The following is a 19343-nucleotide window of genomic DNA, read 5'->3' as shown; positions in this document are numbered from 1 at the left end:
GAGCCATTTCCCTGAATGGGGATCTTCCCCTGAAAGGAGGGAACAGAGAAGAGTGTGTGAAGGAGGAGTGAGGGGAGTGAGCACAGTTCTCACCACAGGAGTGACTCTTCACACTCTCCCTCAGCTCTCCTCACACACTCCTTCCCCAGAGACACTCTCACACACCCTGGCTCTTCACTCTCTGCACTCCAGTCACTGGGACACTGGAGCTTTAGGAACACAATCCCACTGTGGATCAGGGACAGGGCTGTATTCCAGCACAGGGTCTCTCCCAGGACAAACACACAGACTGAGGGACCTTAGAAAATACAGCTGGATTCACAGATCTCTCACTGATCAACTGGATGAATTAAACATTGAGGGCTGTCTAGGAATGGAGTGAGTTTCTGTTGAGAGAGACCCAGCCTGATGGTGCAGGTGGAGGGGTCAGTGGCTGCAGGTGGACACAAAGCCTGAGGACTGACTGGCAGAGAGAGAGCAAGCCAGCAGTCATCCAGTGAGACATCAGGGAGCAGGAGGCTCCAGGACAGGTGTCCATGAGAGAGAGTGAGGACTCAGGAGTGAGACTGAGGAGCACGAGAGGCTCTGAGAGAGAGAGGGAGCAGCAGTTCAGAGAGAGAACTGGACAGGACTCCATGTGAGGAGTCCAGGAGCAGGGAGGTGTCACAGATGTCAGAAGGGATGAACCGTGGAGAGGCAGGAGAGCGGAAAAAGACCCTATGCGTAGCGGCGGAACGGGGGATTAGCCCAGGCTCAGCAGTTCAGGAGTCGTATAGAAACCAGTGCCCTCAGGCAGCAGACGTGGGGCAACCTGGATGCTAGGCGGGTCTCAGGACATCCGAACGTCAATGCTGAGCGAAGGAGAATCAGTGACCCGGAAATATATAGCCCCAGAGAGAGAGACACCGGAAGGACAGCAAAGCACAGGAAACTAGGGACAGGACAGAGTAGGAGCGCTCTCTGGCTGCAGAGGGTCCTAGAGTGGAGGATAGGAGGGTCCTAGAGTGAGCGAGACATCGAGGTGCAGGGGAGACTCGCGATGAGTAACAGCTTCAGTCCTTACAGTGTACAAGAGCTGAGGACTCAGAGATACGAGATGACCTTGAGAGAGATGACCTCGGAGCAGGATATAAAAGGGACCGAGGTGTGAATGAGACAGAACGACAGAGCGGTATATGAGAATCGGTACAACTGAGCTGAGGACTCGGAGTGTTGAAAGTACACAAGCTCAAACAAAGTGACAGAGGGAGCTGAAGATACAAGTAAACTGACGCCTCGTGTCCCAGCTGCCCTGACTGGAGAAAACTCGTGTTTTCTGGAGAAATAACACCAGTCTCTGAGTAGAGTGTGAGAGACAGAAACTGTAGGAAAAATGGAGCAGAAACGCCTGTAGCAGAACGCCTGCTCCACCATCAAGGTGCTGTCCCGACTCCCGGGCCATCCCAGTATGAAACAGCAATACCCTGTATAGATACACTCATTAACAGATGGGCTAAGGTTACAGAAACTTCTAACTCATAGAAATTTGTCAAACTATTAATAGGGATAACATAGGATCTGGATTTCTCCAAGACAAAATCAGATACTCAATTCAAGACGTGGACACCCAGAAGGAAAAGAGAACTACTCTCCAAGATCTGCAAAGTGCTGGAGAATTATCACACCAATCTCATTTTGAAAAACAAAACTTCTATAGATACCTGCACATTAGGTATTACGTAAAGAGTTGTATAAAACAAAGCATGGAACAAGATAACAAATGGTTCACACTTTTATAGCTTATTATCAACAAAGTAATCAGAAGAAAATAATCTGAAAAATATACACTAGTATTGAAGGTGTGAAAAAAGACTCAACACAATATATTCAAATAAAACGGGAAAAAGAAAATGATAACATCTCATCTGATCAGTGGAAGTGTACAGGCACATTTCATAATGCCCTACAGGTTCACATACATGGAGAAATGTCTGCTGGAAAAACCTGATTCATTTCTTCATCAGGCCCCAAATACAAGTCAAATCAAAAGAAAACACAATGTTGGAGGTGATGTGGAGAGCAGGCAGGTACTTTCTCACACATATTCTGGTCCTGCTCACAGATACAATGCTACAGGCACTTTATACACACAGCCCTTGTTAAAACAGCCGACTCAGCTATATAACTTGAACTCTCAGTTGTGCATTTGGGAAAGTTTTCCTCTAATAACACTGAAAGGACAGATAAATATTCTTCAAGCTTCCAGAAAAAAGCAATCACAAGAAACCAGATTATTAAAGAACCTCCAGCTTCTAAACAGTGCATTGATGTCATGAAAGAGATTTATATAATGAGAAGGAGAACATTTTCTCTCAACTTACAGACGGAAATGTACAGTAAATACTGGTGACCCTGGATGAAATTTCTGTCCCCATTCAGGCTATATTCCTCTACCTGAAGTAATGTGAAGTAACATTTCTGTGTAGATGATTTTGTCTACCAAACTGATAACGATGTACTAGTGAATATATTTTTGTATTTAACCCCCCTTTGCTGCTTTGCTGGCAAAATGTAAACTGTTATGAATATGAACAATTGCAAATTAAAAGAATGAAAAACAAACAGCTAAACATTTTCTATTATATTTACTTCATCAAATTAAACCATTTCATCAATAAATGAAAATAAAAAAATATTGTCTTCTATCACTGTTCACACACAGCTGTCTGATCATTAACCACCCATTACAGTCTCCCAGTAAACAGGCTCCCTTACAGCACAGAGCAACACAGCAGAGACACACTGAGAGAGGACTGACTGTACACACACACTTACCTCAGCTGGGAAATATAGGGCAGGCACTGAAGGAAACTCCTCACTTCACTCTCTTCAGCTGACCAGCCCTTCAGCTCTACTGGTTTCCTGACTGTGTGGAGTTTCAGCACTTCAAGGAAGAGGGAGGCCTTTCTCTCAGAGAGGTCTATAGCCCAGACTGCAGGAGCTGACTGGAAAACTGGCTGGAGTGCTGGGAGAACAGTCCTGCCTGTTAGAGACTCATAGTCCTTCACACGAGAATACAGATCCAGCAGGAAAATGCTACTTTCATAATTAGACTTCTCTTCACAACTAGAAAAAAACTCCCTAAAATTAAAAACTGCCACCAGTGTTTCCAAGACCTTCTCTCCTGTCTGTGTCTCCCACTCTGCTCCTTGCAGACACAGATCCAGCAGGAATGAAATGGCTTTGTGTTTCTTCTCCTCAGGGTCCTGTATCCACTCAGAGAACCTGAAAGAGAGGAGGAGACAGACTGAGGCCCATTTCTCTCAGCTGTGTTTCCAGTGGCTGCTGTGCAGGAACTCTCAGACACAAGGAGCCATTTCCCTGAATGGGGATCTTCCCCTGAAAGGAGGGAACAGAGAAGAGTGTGTGAAGGAGGAGTCAGGGGAGTGAGCACAGCTCTCACCACAGGAGTGACTCTTCACACTCTCCCTCAGCTCTCCTCACACACTCCTTCCCCAGAGACACTCTCACACACCCTGGCTCTTCACTCTCTGCACTCCAGTCACTGGGACACTGGAGCTTTAGGAATACAGTCCCACTGTGGATCAGGGACAGGGCTGTATTCCAGCACAGGGTCTCTCCCAGGACAAACACACAGACTGAGGGACCTTAGAAAATACAGCAGGATTCACAGATCTCTCACTGATCAACTAGATAAGTTAAACATTGAAGGCTGTCTAGGAATGGAGTGAGTTTCTGTTGAGAGAGACCCAGCCTGATGGTGCAGGTGGAGGTGTCAGTGGCTGCAGGTGGACACAAAGCCTGAGGACTGACTGGCAGAGAGAGAGCAAGCCAGCAGTCATCCACCGAGACATCAGGGAGCAGGAGGCTCCAGGACAGGAGTCCATGAGAGAGAGTGAGGACTCAGGAGTGAGACTGAGGAGCACGAGAGGCTCTGAGAGAGAGAGGGAGCAGCAGTTCAGAGAGAGAACTGGACAGGACTCCATGTGAGGAGTCCAGGAGCAGGGAGGTGTCACAGATGTCGGAAGGGACGAACCGTGGAGGGGCAGGAGAGCGGAAAAAGACCCTATGTGTAGCGGCGGAACGGGGGATTAGCCCAGGCTCAGCAGCTCAGGAGTCGTATAGAAACCAGTGCCGTCAGGCAGCAGACGTGGGGCGACCTGGATGCTAGGCTCCTGACGCCCATACAAATAAGTGAGCTGCACAGCACTGGGGGGAGGAAAAACCTCATTTAACTGAAAGGAAACCTCCGGGAGTCCAGGGCTGAGAGCTGCCCCCTCCTCCGGGGTATAAACCTTTATAGGGTAGAGGAAACACCAAGCAAAAAACAAAAATAAAAACAAAAACCCGGGAATAATACCGCAGGCTGGGCAAAAGGCACGTTCACATTCTATCACTGATATCGGAGTGGACAACCCGAGGAAAGCCAGGCACACGACCCGCTCACAGGCACGGATGACCGGAGTGATATCCAACGATGAGGACAGGAGGGTCAGCTCAACATTCAATCACAGATGCCGGAAAGACAACCCGAGGAAAGCCAGGCCCCAGGCCGTAGCCCGCTCACAGGCACAGGAGTCAGAAAACGCATCTCGCGATATGGAGAGGAAAGCTGAGAGAAAAAAAAGCCCAGAGAAAAAAAACTGTGAAAAAACAAAAAGCACCGCTTGCGGGGTCAGTAGGAGGTTCAGCATCCTGTCACGGATGTCGGAAGGGATGAACCGTGGAGAGGCAGGAGAGCGGAAAAAGACCCTATGCGTAGCGGCGGAACGGGGGATTAGCCCGGGCTCAGCTGCTCAGGAGTCGTATAGAAACCAGTGCCCTCAGGCAGCAGACGTGGGGCGACCTGGATGCTAGGCGGGTCTCAGGACATCCGAACGTCAATGCTGAGCGAAGGAGAATCAGTGACCCGGAAATATATAGCCCCAGAGAGAGAGACACCGGAAGGACAGCAAAGCACAGGAAACTAGGGACAGGACAGAGTAGGAGCGCTCTCTGGCTGCAGAGGGTCCTAGAGTGGAGGATAGGAGGGTCCTAGAGTGAGCAAGACATCGAGGTGCAGGGGAGACTCGCGATGAGTAACAGCTTCAGTCCTTACAGTGTACAAGAGCTGAGGACTCAGAGATACGAGATGACCTTGAGAGAGATGACCTCGGAGCAGGATATAAAAGGGGCCGAGGTGTGAATGAGACAGAACGACAGAGCGGTATATGAGAATCGGTACAACTGAGCTGAGGACTCGGAGTGTTGAAAGTACACAAGCTCAAACAGAGTGACAGAGGGAGCCGAAGATACAAGTAAACTGACGCCTCGTGTCCCAGCTGCCCTGACTGGAGAAAACTTGTGTTTTCTGGAGAAATAACACCAGTCTCTGAGTAGAGTGTGAGAGACAGAAACTGTAGGAAAAATGGAGCAGAAACGCCTGTAGCAGAACGCCTGCTCCACCATCAAGGTGCTGTCCCGACTCCCGGGCCATCCCAGTATGAAACAGCAATACCCTGTATAGATACACTCATTAACAGATGGGCTAAGGTTACAGAAACTTCTAACTCATAGAAATTTGTCAAACTATTAATAGGGATAACATAGGATCTGGATTTCTCCAAGACAAAATCAGATACTCAATTCAAGACGTGGACACTCAGAAGGAAAAGAGAACTACTCTCCAAGATCTGCAAAGTGCTGGAGAATTATCACACCAATCTCATTTTGAAAAACAAAACTTCTATAGATACCTGCACATTAGGTATTACGTAAAGAGTTGTATAAAACAAAGCATGGAACAAGATAACAAATGGTTCACACTTTTATAGCTTATTATCAACAAAGCAATCAGAAGAAAATAATCTGAAAAATATACACTAGTATTGAAGGTGTGAAAAAAGAGTCAACACAATATATTCAAATAAAACGGGAAAAAGAAAATGATAACATCTCATCTGATCAGTGGAAGTGTACAGGCACATTTCATAATGCCCTACAGGTTCACATACATGGAGAAATGTCTGCTGGAAAAACCTGATTCATTTCTTCATCAGGCCCCAAATACAAGTCAAATCAAAAGAAAACACAATGTTGGAGGTGATGTGGAGAGCAGGCAGGTACTTTCTCACACATATTCTGGTCCTGCTCACAGATACAATGCTACAGGCACTTTATACACACAGCCCTTGTTAAAACAGCCGACTCAGCTATATAACTTGAACTCTCAGTTGTGCATTTGGGAAAGTTTTCCTCTGATAACACTGAAAGGACAGATAAATATTCTTCTAGCTTCCAGAAAAAAGCAATCACAAGAAACCAGATTATTAAAGAACCTCCAGCTTCTAAACAGTGCATTGATGTCATGAAAGAGATTTATATAATGAGAAGGAGAACATTTTCTCTCAACTTACAGACGGAAATGTACAGCAAATACTGGTGACCCTGGATGAAATTTCTGTCCCCATTCAGACTATATTCCTCTACCTGAAGTAATGTGAAGTAACATTTCTGTGTACTGTAGATGATTTGTCTACCAAACTGATAACGATGTACTAGTGAATATATTTTTGTATTTAACCCCCCTTTGCTGCTTTGCTGGCAAAATGTAAACTGTTATGAATATGAAGAATTGCAAATTAAAAGAATGAAAAACAAACAGCTAAACATTTTCTATAATATTTACTTCATCAAATTAAACCATTTCATCAATAAATGAAAATAAAAAAATATTGTCTTCTATCACTGTTCACACACAGCTGTCTGATCATTAACCACCCATTACAGTCTCCCAGTGAACAGGCTCCCTTACAGCACAGAGCAACACAGCAGAGACACACTGAGAGTGGACTGTCTGTACACACACACTTACCTCAGCTGGGAAATATAGGGCAGGCACTGAAGGAAACTCCTCACTTCACTCTCTTCAGCTGACCAGCCCAACAGCTCTACTGGTTTCCTGACTGTGTGGAGTTTCAGCACTTCAAGGAAGAGGGAGGCCTTTCTCTCAGAGAGGTCTATAGCCCAGACTGCAGGAGCTAACTGGAAAACTGGCTGGAGTGCTGGGAGAACATTCCTGCCTGTTTGAGACTCATAGTCCTTCACACGGGAATACAGATCCAGCAGGAAATCACACTGAGGCTCCTCATTGTAACGATTGTCAAAGGGAAAGTGAGTGAAGCTGCACACAGATGATAACAATTCCAAGACCTTCTCTCTTGTCTGTGTCTCCCACTCTACTCCTTGCAGACACAGATCCAGCAGGAATGAAATGGCTTTGTGTTTCTGCTCCTCAGACTCCTGTATCCTCTTAGAGAACCTGAAAGAGAGGAGGAGACAGACTGAGGCCCATTTCTCTCAGCTGTGTTTCCAGTGGCTGCTGTGCAGGAACTCTCAGACACAAGGAGCCATTTCCCTGAATGGGGATCTTCCCCTGAAAGGAGGGAACAGAGAAGAGTGTGTGAAGGAGGAGTGAGGGGAGTGAGTACAGCTCTCACCACAGGAGTGACTCTTCACACTCTCCCTCAGCTCTCCTCACACACTCCTTCCCCAGAGACACTCTCACACACCCTGGCTCTTCACTCTCTGCACTCCAGTCACTGGGACACTGGAGCTTTAGGAACACAGTCCCACTGTGGATCAGGGACAGGGCTGTATTCCAGCACAGGGTCTCTCCAAGGACAAACACACAGACTGAGGGACCTTAGAAAATACAGCTGGACACATCTGCACTTGACCAGCTGGGGAATGCAGACTTTAGTAAATATGCAAATGAACTAAAAATATCAGAGGGTCATGCTGATTACAAAAACTAAGGGCAGGACTGTCACATCAGGGATATCTTACTTGCAAGTAAAGTATTAAAAAGTTGAAGGAGAGCTTTAAGGGCTCCCTGGAGCCCTTAAACACAAACATTACAAGATGTTCCAGGACTGGTAGGGGCGTCACAAACTATTTTCTCAGGTGCTCTCCTTTGATGTACAAATATGTCAATCAGGGAGGGTGCTGGGACTACTTACTGGGAATCCCTTTCATCTTCTGGAGCTGTATTTCTATATAAACAGTATACCTCAATTTTACTCACAGCGAACCTAAGAGAATTCCTATTTCTACAAAGTCAAACAGTTTGTTAGATTATAAAATTAGTGCACAATTCAAATCAGGAAATTATATGGTAATAAGGATACACTTCTTCTAAGACTAGTTTATTGGTCACAGAATTATGAATATACTGTCCTACACTGACTGACTGGAAGCACAAATCAGGAAATTTGTAGTATATATTCTATTGTTTCAACTGGGTACAAAGTCTTTCCTACGCAACCAAATCACCTCCTCACCACTACTTTCAATGGTTTCATTAGTCCGAACATGGCTGAAGGAACTGAGGCTCTTTAGTCTTGAACAGAGAAGACTGTGAGGAGACCTCATACAAGTATTATGGGATTGATCTCAGAGACTTTGAACTTGAGATAAACCAGAAGAATTAATGTCCAGAGAATTCAGGACGATTCCCAAAATACAGGCCAGCGGAGGTAACCTGCTGACAGACCCTGAGGGAATTAATGACTGATTTGGGGAATATTAGGCTCCATTAATCTCTGCTATTTCAAGTCTCATTCTACAACCTCTGAAATAACAGATTTTATGTCTTTTATGTCTTCCCTAAGTCACTGCATGAAGTAAATGTCTGTCTCCAACTCAGAAAAGGGAAGAGACAGATCATCTTATCACCTGTAAAGTGAGCTGAATTCCGGTTTGAAAACAGCTGCAGAAATACTGTCCGCTAGATCAGCTGAGCAATTATCACCCCTTATCCCCTTTTATAATATTGTTAGATACTGAAGGAGCAGCAAATCAGAATGAACAGAAGAACATATTTGTGGTGCTTAAAAGTTTTGGTTGGAGACTCATGTGTAAACTTGACACATGACAGCTGTCCTGCAGCTAGCAGTATCCCTGGGAAACTGTCGCATCCTCATGAGGGCTCAAGGTTTTCCAGGGCTTGCTGCTCTGACTGGACCATCTTCTCCTGATCCCTCTTCATTAGGAATTATTACATTTATTATTCATTTCATGCTGGTTTTCTACAGATGCAGCCATTCAAAATGCACAGTACTACCCCGTACCACACTAAATTACCCACAGTTCACTGCGGTGTACCGCAGTACGTGATTTGGCTAGCGAAAATGACCAACAGGGGCACTCGTGGTGCATTGGTTGTTAGTGAAAAGATTTAATCATTTAATCTCTTTACTGTGCACGTTTTAATCCGCTTAGTATTGAATATTAATATGGAAATTTACAACTAAAGAGAAATTTTGGTAGCTGAGCATAAAAAGAAGAGGAGCATAATGCGGTTGAAGGTCATAAACTATATTAATTTAGGAACATAAACACTATATAAACATAAAGTATATAAACTTCATATAGTCAGAAGGAGCACGTAAAAACTTTTCCAAAATAACCACAGTATGTAACCGAATGAAAGACTTTGATGCTTAAAATGTTTAGGAAGAAAGTGGAATACTGGTGTGCATTTTTTATTTAAACTACCAATACCAGCCATATACACTTTACAGAATATTTTTATGTCCCTAAATTAATATCGTTTATGAGCAATCTCCGGGAAACTAAAGCTGATCCCAGGCGCAAGTGACTTCATAACGTGAGGAGGCATTATGCTAGATTTTTATGCATCAGTTGAAGCCTTCTGACTATAAAAAAAACCAGGGTTCACTTTTTTCTGTCTCCCCCTACTCTCTCTCCCCTGCTGCGATTCGGACACAGAATGGTTCAAAATGGGAACAGGTCAGACAGGCAGAGGGAGGGGGGAGGGGTGAAACTGGTACCTGTCCTGGAGAAAGCGGTTAGAAAATAGGTGGATTTACACTTGTGAAAAGCGTTCCAATTTTAATGCGATATGGAAGATATTATTCATAATAAATGACCTTGGACAGTCTGTAAACTGAAGATTCATAGAGGAGACACGTTGTGTCTTTTCTTTCCAGCTTGGAATGAACTTTTACCTACTAGTATATTCCATTGCAGCTGCCTTATGTAACGCAGCTCCGTACTTCTCACAAAGGCTAGGACTGGCAACACCCCTGTCTTGTTATGTAGAATAGAATAGAACAGAACAATTCTGGGGGATGGGAAGGAATTTTCAGTAGCATGCACTGTTGTCACTGTTAAGGAACAAGAAATAGGTTTATTCCATGCTGAAAAGAGAAGAGAGAAAACGCAACGTTTCGGCTGTGAAGCCTTCTTCAGCTCTTTGCAAACATTCCCGATACATAACCGCGTTATGTACTCTGCACTGTTCTATTTTATATCTTGACAGGAGAATGCACACTGTATTGATTATTGTTGCTGCTGGGCTTTGAGCTTTGAGTTGCCTACTTCTTTGACAAGCTTGCAGAGAAAGTCATTGCCCTGCTTTTTGTCTATCCCACTGCATTCTGGGGAATGTAGTTTTGACAAGAAATGTCCATCTTGTCTCCATCTATCACTCCCTCACAATTCATCATGCATGATTGAGTCTAAATAAAAATAAAACATGTTTACAAAGAAAGTGGATTACAGTAATACTACCAGCTTTATAAATACATATATGTAGATCCTTAAATTAATATCGTTATTAATTTCTTTAGATACGCGATTCCATATTATATTCCCTGATAATTAAATTCTAAAAAGTATGCGTTTCTTTTACTGCGATAACGAGCGCAAGTAGTCATGGAAAAGGTTAATCACTTAACTCACTTAATTTTGAACGTTTTGTGATATTTAGAAATGTCAACAAATTCAATATAGTGTCGATATTTACTATTTTAGTTTTTCAAAGAAAATTTTATTTGTTAAAAGAAAGCTGATGGTGACAGCTGGGTTCAAACCCCTGACCTCAGGCATACAAGGCACACGCTTAAGCCATTACACCACACACGTCACACGTAAAAATCACATGGGAATGAGTCAAACTGATGCAGACATTTCCAAAGAAAGTGTACTACTGTGATAATTTGAGCTACAGTATGTGCATATAATTATATCGTTATTAATTTCTTTAGATACGCGATTCCATATTATATTCCCTATTAATCAAATTCTAAAAAGTATGTGTATTTTTACTGCAATAATGAGCGCAAATATTCATAGGAAATGTTAAAACATTATAACTTTTTACAAAGTATATAAACTTAATATAGTCAGAAGTAGCATGTAAAAACTTTCCCAAAATAATCATAGTATGTAACCGAATGAAAGACTGATGCTTAAAATGTTTAGGAAGAAAGTGGAATAATGGTGTGTATTTTTTCTTTAAACTACCAATACCAGCCATATACAGTTTACATAATATGTTTATGTTCCTAAATTAATATCGTTTATGAGTAATCTCTGGGAAACCATTATAGGCATGGTGAACTGGAGATTCTCAAAACTTACCTTGTATGATTGGAAAAGAATACATAATCGGATCAACGAAATAATGTGGAGTTACTTTTTGTCAATGAAAAAATCAAGTCTTTTCGTGTCGCAACAGTTAAACTGATGCAGACGGTTACAAAGAAAGTGGACCACGGTAATACTTTGAGCTTACAGCCTGTCCAAGGTCATCCATCAGTGCCACATTTCTGCTCTGAATCAGCCTGCGTTTTACGCCTTCGTTTCGCTCTGAGCTGCAGTTTCTGATTCGAGCGCGAGACTGAGAGCATCACTCAGTGAGCCTGATCCTCAGGGATCTTCCTTGTTCCTGGGCTCTGACTGGGACTGCTCCCCGTAGGTGTCCGCCCGGTATCAGACACGCCTGGTATCACTGGCTCCTGGCCCTCCGCGCGGCTGTGTCCGGCCGCAGTGTTACGAAAGTGGGTGGAACTGTTATACCTTCTGCCTGTCAAGGAGCCACAACTGTCATCTCTCGTTGCCCAGGGGCACAAGGCAAGGTTGTGCTTTCTCTCTGTTACTGTTTGACAGTGCTCTAGTTGACATTTGAGCCCCTGGCAATGGGTGGATCAAACCAGCCCAGTACTGAAGGTCTAAAAGATACCAACACAGAGACCTGTATATCGCTGTGTCACGAACAGTTCTTTCCGGGCCCTATGCAGACGACGTAATCCGGAATTGTGAAGATACACTGGGGAGAAAGTCATGCAGGGAAGGGTCTGGATACAGGGGGGTGTGTCCGAGGTGAGCAGGTGTCCTGGGGAAGTGAGTCCGGGCGAACAAACAAAGCCAAAGTCCAAACGGGGAATCCAAACGGAAGAGTAGAGTCCAAGGCCAGGAGATCCATCCAAGGGTTAAAACCATGAACTGGGTCGGGACCGGCGGGGCAGGGAATCAGGAACAGAAGGTTAAAACCATAACGGAGCCAGACGCAGCAGGACCCCGGGCTCACATGAGGAACCAGGAGTGAGGTCTGCGTCTGGCTTTTAAGGGGGAGAGGGAATAGGGAACAGGTCCAGACAATGGGAGAAAACAAGGAAGGGCTGGAGCGTCCTTAAGAGGAGGGGTTAGCGATCGTGACACGCTGTTTGCTGGCAATGTGCTCCCGCATATTTCTGACTGTGTGTCTTCCCTACCTCACCTGTTGGAAAATAATCAAGTGTTTGGGATGTTCTCAGGGTCTGCTAATAATTAGGGGAAAACGTTGGGAGGGTTGTCTGTGATGGATTGTTATATCAGTTCAATTATCTGCTGTACCTGTGTTCCCCGCTAACTCATTTTTCATGAAGTTAGATTCAATCAGGTCTGAGAATGGAGACTGCCAAGGCAGGCAGGAGAGCAGTAGTAATCAGGAGTGAGCTGTGAGAGTAGGTGAGCACAGCTATCAGGGCTGATCCAGGCAGGGAGGCTCGTCGCTGCGCGCAGCTGCAGGCAGGAGGTTTGGAGCAGTGCCACTGGTCCAGTGCTTGGCAGACAGGGTGCAGACAAGCACAGCAGGTTCAAGACAGATGCAGATTCTTTCTGGAATGTGGGTTAGTAATGCTGTGAGCACTACCCAGGTCAGAAATAGCTCAGTGGCAGAACAGGGTGTGAATATCCTGGGTTTGATGGAATTCACACTTGTATGACTCCTTGTGCGAATGTTCCTAGTTTCTGAGAAGACTGAGGGCTACGAGCTCTGGCTCACCAGGCCATAATATACACACTACAGATCCAAAAGCATCTCTGATGGAATCACAGAGTGTAGGATCTTTTCAAGATAAAAATTAAACAAAGAAAAACCATGGATAATAAAACACTCAGACTGTCCACAGATCAGGACGCTTTTCAATTAAACTAACACTTTTTCAATCAGGCTCCCAATCTGGTTCCCAATCTTGTCAATTAGGCACCTTATTTAAGACACTTCAAACTGCTGTATCATTACTACTTCAGCCGAGCCTCAAACACTGATGTGAGCGTTCGCTTTCATGACATTTTTCTTATGGGGAACAATTCCCCACTTTACTATGTTACTTCACTTTCTGGTCCCTAACCCTAATACAGAACAGGGACCATGTGGAAAAAAACAATCTGTAAATAAAAACTATATATACAGAATGGTAAACTATTTAAAAAGTTTAAAAAGAGTTAAAATACTGTCTGTTGTCACTCATTGCTCACGCACAGCTGCCTGGTCATGAGATTTTATCGAATCTAAGATGGCGGCGCGCACAGACACATCAGCTGATCTGCGTCTGAAAAAAACAACGCAAAATGTAGTCCCAGTGTTAAATATTGTCTCTTGTCCAATTTTTGCAAATGTTTACGATCGCCTGACCCTGCTGGAAATTGAAAAACGATGCAAGGACTACCCACTGAGTATTCTGACGGAGAAGCTGAAGGAGAAGCTAAGTAGCCTTGGCTTACTGAGAGCATCAGGTCCCGGGACAGCGGCACAACCTGTTGCAGGTGTCCCAATGAGGAGACAGCGAAAGCGGTGTGAAAGAAAACAGAAACGAGCCAAGAGGGCTGGAATCTGTTACAGGCTAAAAGCTAACCCTACCAGACCGGCTCTCACGTCAATTTTTCTTTCCAACGTCCGTTCTCTGGAGAACAAGCTGGACTACCTAAGACTGCAACGGGCTGCTCAGCGAGAGATGAAGGAGTGCTGCGTCTTTATTTTTACTGAAACATGGCTAAAGGACAATATTCTGGATATGGCCATTCAGCTAGATGGACTGACTTCCTTCCGCGCGGACAGCAAAGTTTGAGAGACGGTAAGTCTCGCGGAGGTGGTTTGTGTGTTTACACAAACGAAAAATGCTGCAGAAATGCTGCGGTAGTCTCTAGTTACCGCTCACCGCTGGAATTTATTACGGTTAAGTGTCGGCCCTACTGTTTACTGAGGGAATTTACTACAGTTATTATTGTGGCTGTGTACATCCCGCCCAGCGCTGACTCCAAAGAGCCGCTATGAGTCCTTTACGGGGTCATCAGCGATCTGCAAACTGCTCATCCTGAGGACTTTGTCATTGTTGCGGGCTACTTCAATCACACAGATCCTAAGTCACTTCTCCTTAAAAATTTTATCAATATGTTTACTTTGCAACCAGAGGGGTGAACACACTAGACTTAGTTTACACAAACATCCGTGACGCATACAAGGCTGTTCCCCACCCCTACCTGGGCTACTCTGACCACATCTCTGTTATGCTAATCCCAGCATACAGACCACTGCTCAAACGTGCCAAACCAGTTGTGAAACAGATCAGAGTATGGCCAGATTGAGCCCCTCTCAGCATTACAGGACTGTTTTGAGCACACAGACTGGAATATGTTCAGGGAGGCTGCTACCTATGAGCATCTCATCAATTTAGAGGACTATGCAACATCTGTGACTGGCTACATCAGTAAGTGTACAGATGAGGTCACTATCTCCACATCCACCATCACACGGGACAACCAGAAGCCATGGCTGACTGCTGAGGTCCACCCACTGCTTAGAACCCGTGATGCTGCATTCAGATCAGGCAACAAGGCAGCCCTCAGGACTGCAAGGGCCAACCTGTCCCGTGCCATCAGGGAGGCAAAGCGTACCTGTGCACAAAAAATCCATAGCCACTTCCTGGACACCAGAGACACACAGCGCATGTGGCAGGGCATCCAAACCATTACTGATTACAGGACTACCCCATGTGTCAGTGACAGTGATGCCTCCCTCCCACATGTGCTGAACAACTTCTATGCACGCTTTGAAGCAATGAACCTTGTGCCTGCGAGGAAAACCACACTTCCTCCTGATGATCAGGTGCTTTGCCTGTCTGATGTAAGGAGGACACTAGCCAAAGTTAATCCACGTAAGGCTGCTGGACCTGATAATATACCTGGTCACGTGCTCAAGGAATGTGCAGTACAGCTAGCCAACGTCTTCACAGATATCTTCTCTTTGTGCCAGGCGGTCATCCCCATAGGCTTCAAATCCACCACTATTATACCAGTGCTGAAGAAGTCAGCCGTTTCCTGCCTCAATGACTATCGCCCCGTGGCACTCACACCAATTATCATGAAGTGCCTCGAGAGGCCAGTCATGAGCCACATCAAGTCCAGACTCTCTACCTCTCTTGACCCCCTTCAGTTTGCATACCGCCCCAACCGGTCTACTGATGATACTGTATCTCTTGCCCTTCACCTGGCCCTGTCCCACCTGGACAAGAAAGATTTTTATGTAAGAATGCTGCTCATTGACTTCAGTTCAGCATTTAATACAATCATCCCCCAGAATCTGACAGAAAAATTGAGCTTGCCGAACCTCAACACCTCCCTCTGTAAGTGGATTCTGGACTTTCTTACCGAGAGACCTCTAAAAGTCCGGATCGGTAATAACATCTCCAGCACCGTCACAGTGAGCACTGGGACCCCCCAGGGCTGTGTGCTCAGTCCACTTCTGTTCACATTGACTCATGACTGTTGTAGTGGCGAGGCTTATTAATAAGGAAGAATTAAGTGTTCTGAGCCTTCCCAAATGAGGCCCCATTTCTCTGTTCATCTCTGTGGTGCAGCCACAGAGAAACTATTCATGCAGGCTGATAAGGTTTCCTAGGACAGCTCCCAAAGGGGGATGCACTTAGCTAAGCCTGGCTATCATGATCAATGGTCATCCATTGGCGCCTATCTGTCTAGGGAGTGCCAGATGGACATCTGGACTGCATTCCTAAGTGTCAGGAGTAAGTGACTCATATCTCACCTTGATCAACCAATCAGGGACTGGTAGGGCCGAGTAACCCACGTGGGACTCTGATGCCCATGGAACTTTCAGCCAATGAACGAGCTGAAGTTCCTCCAGGTAAAAACGAGATTCAGTAAGATTCTGGAGAGGATTCTGTGGACTGTTCTAAAGGGAATTCAAAGGAGAATTCCAGGGCAGGACGGCCCAGGAGCAGAAGGCTCCCAAGGGCAGGACATTCTCGTAGCGCGCCTCCTGACCATCCTGAGACTCAGCCCGGACAACCACGGAACGGCCAGTGTGTCCGAGTGCCAGAACTTTCCTTTGTTCTAAGAGTCTAGAACGGAGGTTGCCAGAGAGTAACCAGCAGCAGGCCTCGTGAACAGGTCGGAAATGTGGACAGCTGAATCACTATTCAGAACTAGCGCTTCATCAGGACTGAACCGGTCTTCTTCCTGACCTGCTGAGATCCACAGTCATCTTTTCTCCTGTGCACAAACTTTGCTAGTTAAAGCCAATACTAACTAGCCGGTCAGTGAGCATCAGCAGCGCACCGTCGCAAGCCGCACAGCACAGCCTGGCACGGAGCCAGAGAGCGCGGATTGGACAGCAACAGCCTGCAACTGTTTCTTTGTGCCCACAGGAGATCTGAATCCCCAGAGATTGGATGAGTATTCAACTTCAATGCATTACAGCTCGAGAATTCAATTGTTATCCCAACCAGTTGATATCAATTTAATTCCTAAGAGTTATGTACTTGTTTTGAGTATCTAATGTAGAAGTTATAACCAAGTTCATTTATGAAACGGTCTAAATGAATGATATACTGAACGTATGTCCTCTTGATATGTGTAACACTTCGTAACTGATTGAATATATCTTTTGTATTCTGATAACCCTCTCGATAAGATCTGTTAGGTTTATATGCATATTCTATGTATTAATAAATGTATCCTCGTGTATTAGTACCTGTGTGTGTGCGTTGTTTGAGTTATGTCGCATGGTTGGATTCTAAAGCCATCAAAAGAATCAACTTTGTGATTTACTGCTACAATTAATAATTGTCACAGTAAATGCCCAAACCCTACAGAACTGGTGCCTTCAGAGAGCCACTACATTTACATTTTGGCTATGGCAATGTTACATATTTGGCGTCCCTGAGCCGGTTTTCTTACATATTTGGCGTCCCTGGGCCGGCTATGATTACATTTTTGGCGTCCCTGAACGGCTATGAAACATTACACTGTACTGCCGATGACACGACAGTGGTGGGCCTCATTAGCAACAACGATGAGTCACCATACAGAGAGGAGGTGGAGCAACTAGCGGGCTGGTGCACAAACAACAATCTCTTAATGTAAACAAAACAAAGAGATAATCATTGACTTCAGGAGGGCCCACGCTGATCACTCCCCACTGTACATCAACGGCTCCCCTGCGGAGACAGTTAGGAGCATCAAGAAACTTGGTGTACACATTACAGATGACTTCACTTGGTCCCTCAATTCCACCTCTCTAGCCAAGAAAGCACAGCAGCGTCTCTATTTCCTGTGGCGACTGAGGAGGGCAAACCTTCCCCCGCCCATTCTTACCACTTTCTACAGAAGCACCATTGAGAGCACCTTGACCAGCTGGATCACTGTTTGGTTTGAGAATTGCAACACTTCAGACCACAAGACCCTGCAACGAATTGTGGAAACAGCTGAAAAATCATTGGAGCCTCCCTCCCTTCCATTTCTGTCACCTATCACAAACGCTGCTGACACAGGGCCTCCAGTACAGTAGATGATCTCTCCCACCCCTCCCATAAAGTCTTTGCCCTTGGGAAAAGATATCCCAGTGTACGGGCTAGCTCAACCAGACTCTGTAACAGCTTCTTCCCACAGGCTGTCAGGCTCCTCAACACCCCGGAATCTACTTCCACTCGCCCCAATTCCAGAAACAGGGGTTTAAACCCCCTCAGTGTGTTGTGTATATTGTATTATATATTGCCTTGTAATTTGCTCTATGTGTATCCTGTCTACAATTTCTATGTCAGTGTCCTGTCTGTCCTGCCTGTATTTGCACCGTGGACCAGGAGGAACGATATTTCATTCGACTGTATACTTGTATATGGCTGGAATGACAAATAAACGTGAACTTGAACTTGAACACCCATTACAGTCTCCCAGTGAACAGGCTCCCTTACAGCACAGAGCAACACAGCAGAGACACACTGAGAGAGGACTGTCTGTACACACACACTTACCTCAGCTGGGAAATATAGGGCAGGCACTGAAGGAAACTCCTCACTTCACTCTCTTCAGCTGAGCAGCCCTTCAGCTCTACTGGTTTCCTGACTGTGTGGAGTTTCAGCACTTCAAGGAAGAGGGAGGCCTTTCTCTTGGAGAGGTCTATAGCCCAGACTGCAGGAGCTGACTGGAAAACTGGCTGGAGTGCTGGGAGAACATTCCTGCCTGTTGGAGACTCATAGTCCTTCACACAGGAATACAGATCCAGCAGGAAAGTGCTACTTTCATAATTAGACAAAAACTCCCTAAAATTAAAAACTGCCACCAGTGTTTTCAAGACCTTCTCTCCTGTCTGTGTCTCCCACTCTGCTCCTTGCAGACACAGATCCAGCAGGAATGAAATGGCTTTGTGTTTCTTCTCCTCAGAGTCCTGTTTCCACCAAGAGAACCTGAAAGAGAGGAGGAGACAGACTGAGCCCCATTTCTCTCAGCTGTGTTTCCAGTGGCTGCTGTGCAGGAACTCTCAGACACAAGGAGCCATTTCCCTGAATGGGGATCTTCCCCTGAAAGGAGAGAACAGAGAAGAGTGTGTGAAGGAGGAGTGAGGGGAGTGAGCACAGCTCTCACCACAGGAGTGACTCTTGACTAGGGATTTCACGGTGTGAGATTTTGATGGTACGATTACAGTCTCAGGAAATATCACGGTTTCACGATTTATTTTCAGGTAATTTTATTATGAGATACAAAGCATGGCATAATTAAACATTTTATTGTTTTTTTATAACATTCTTTTGGTCCTACAAATAAAACATGTAAGCCTACTTTATATTAAAAACATAAATATGAAAAGTAGGCACATTTAAGAATTCACTGTAGTTGCCTTTAGAAACCAAAATAATACAGTAACTACCTTTTGAATACATAAAAATAAATAAAATATTTAAAATATAAAAATATACAGAAATAATTTATAGAGGGCAAAT

General features: G+C 45.0%; 1 protein-coding gene across 4 annotated transcripts in view; it reads right to left on the bottom strand.

Annotated features, from left to right (window-relative positions):
* Nucleotides 1-19343, bottom strand: part of LOC148839822 (uncharacterized) — a 191278-nt gene that overhangs the window by 62143 nt on the left and 109792 nt on the right. For 3 of the 4 annotated variants that reach the window (XM_088909656.1, XM_088909657.1, XM_088909658.1), the window contains exons 20-22: nucleotides 18378-18809; nucleotides 6854-7300; nucleotides 2815-3264 (exon numbers count right to left, since the gene is read on the bottom strand). In XM_088909656.1, coding sequence (XP_088765782.1) covers nucleotides 2815-3264; nucleotides 6854-7300; nucleotides 18378-18809 — 1329 coding nt within the window. The remainder of the gene's footprint in view (nucleotides 1-2814; nucleotides 3265-6853; nucleotides 7301-18377; nucleotides 18810-19343) is intronic. The other variant, XM_088909659.1, reaches the window with a different exon arrangement.

The sequence above is a fragment of the Atractosteus spatula genome, chromosome 2 (assembly GCF_055471065.1).
Source record: "Atractosteus spatula isolate fAtrSpa1 chromosome 2, fAtrSpa1.hap1, whole genome shotgun sequence".
NCBI lineage: Eukaryota > Metazoa > Chordata > Actinopteri > Semionotiformes > Lepisosteidae > Atractosteus > Atractosteus spatula.
The sequence above is the reverse complement of the archived record's forward strand: the minus strand, read 5'-3'. Positions and strand labels throughout refer to the sequence as shown.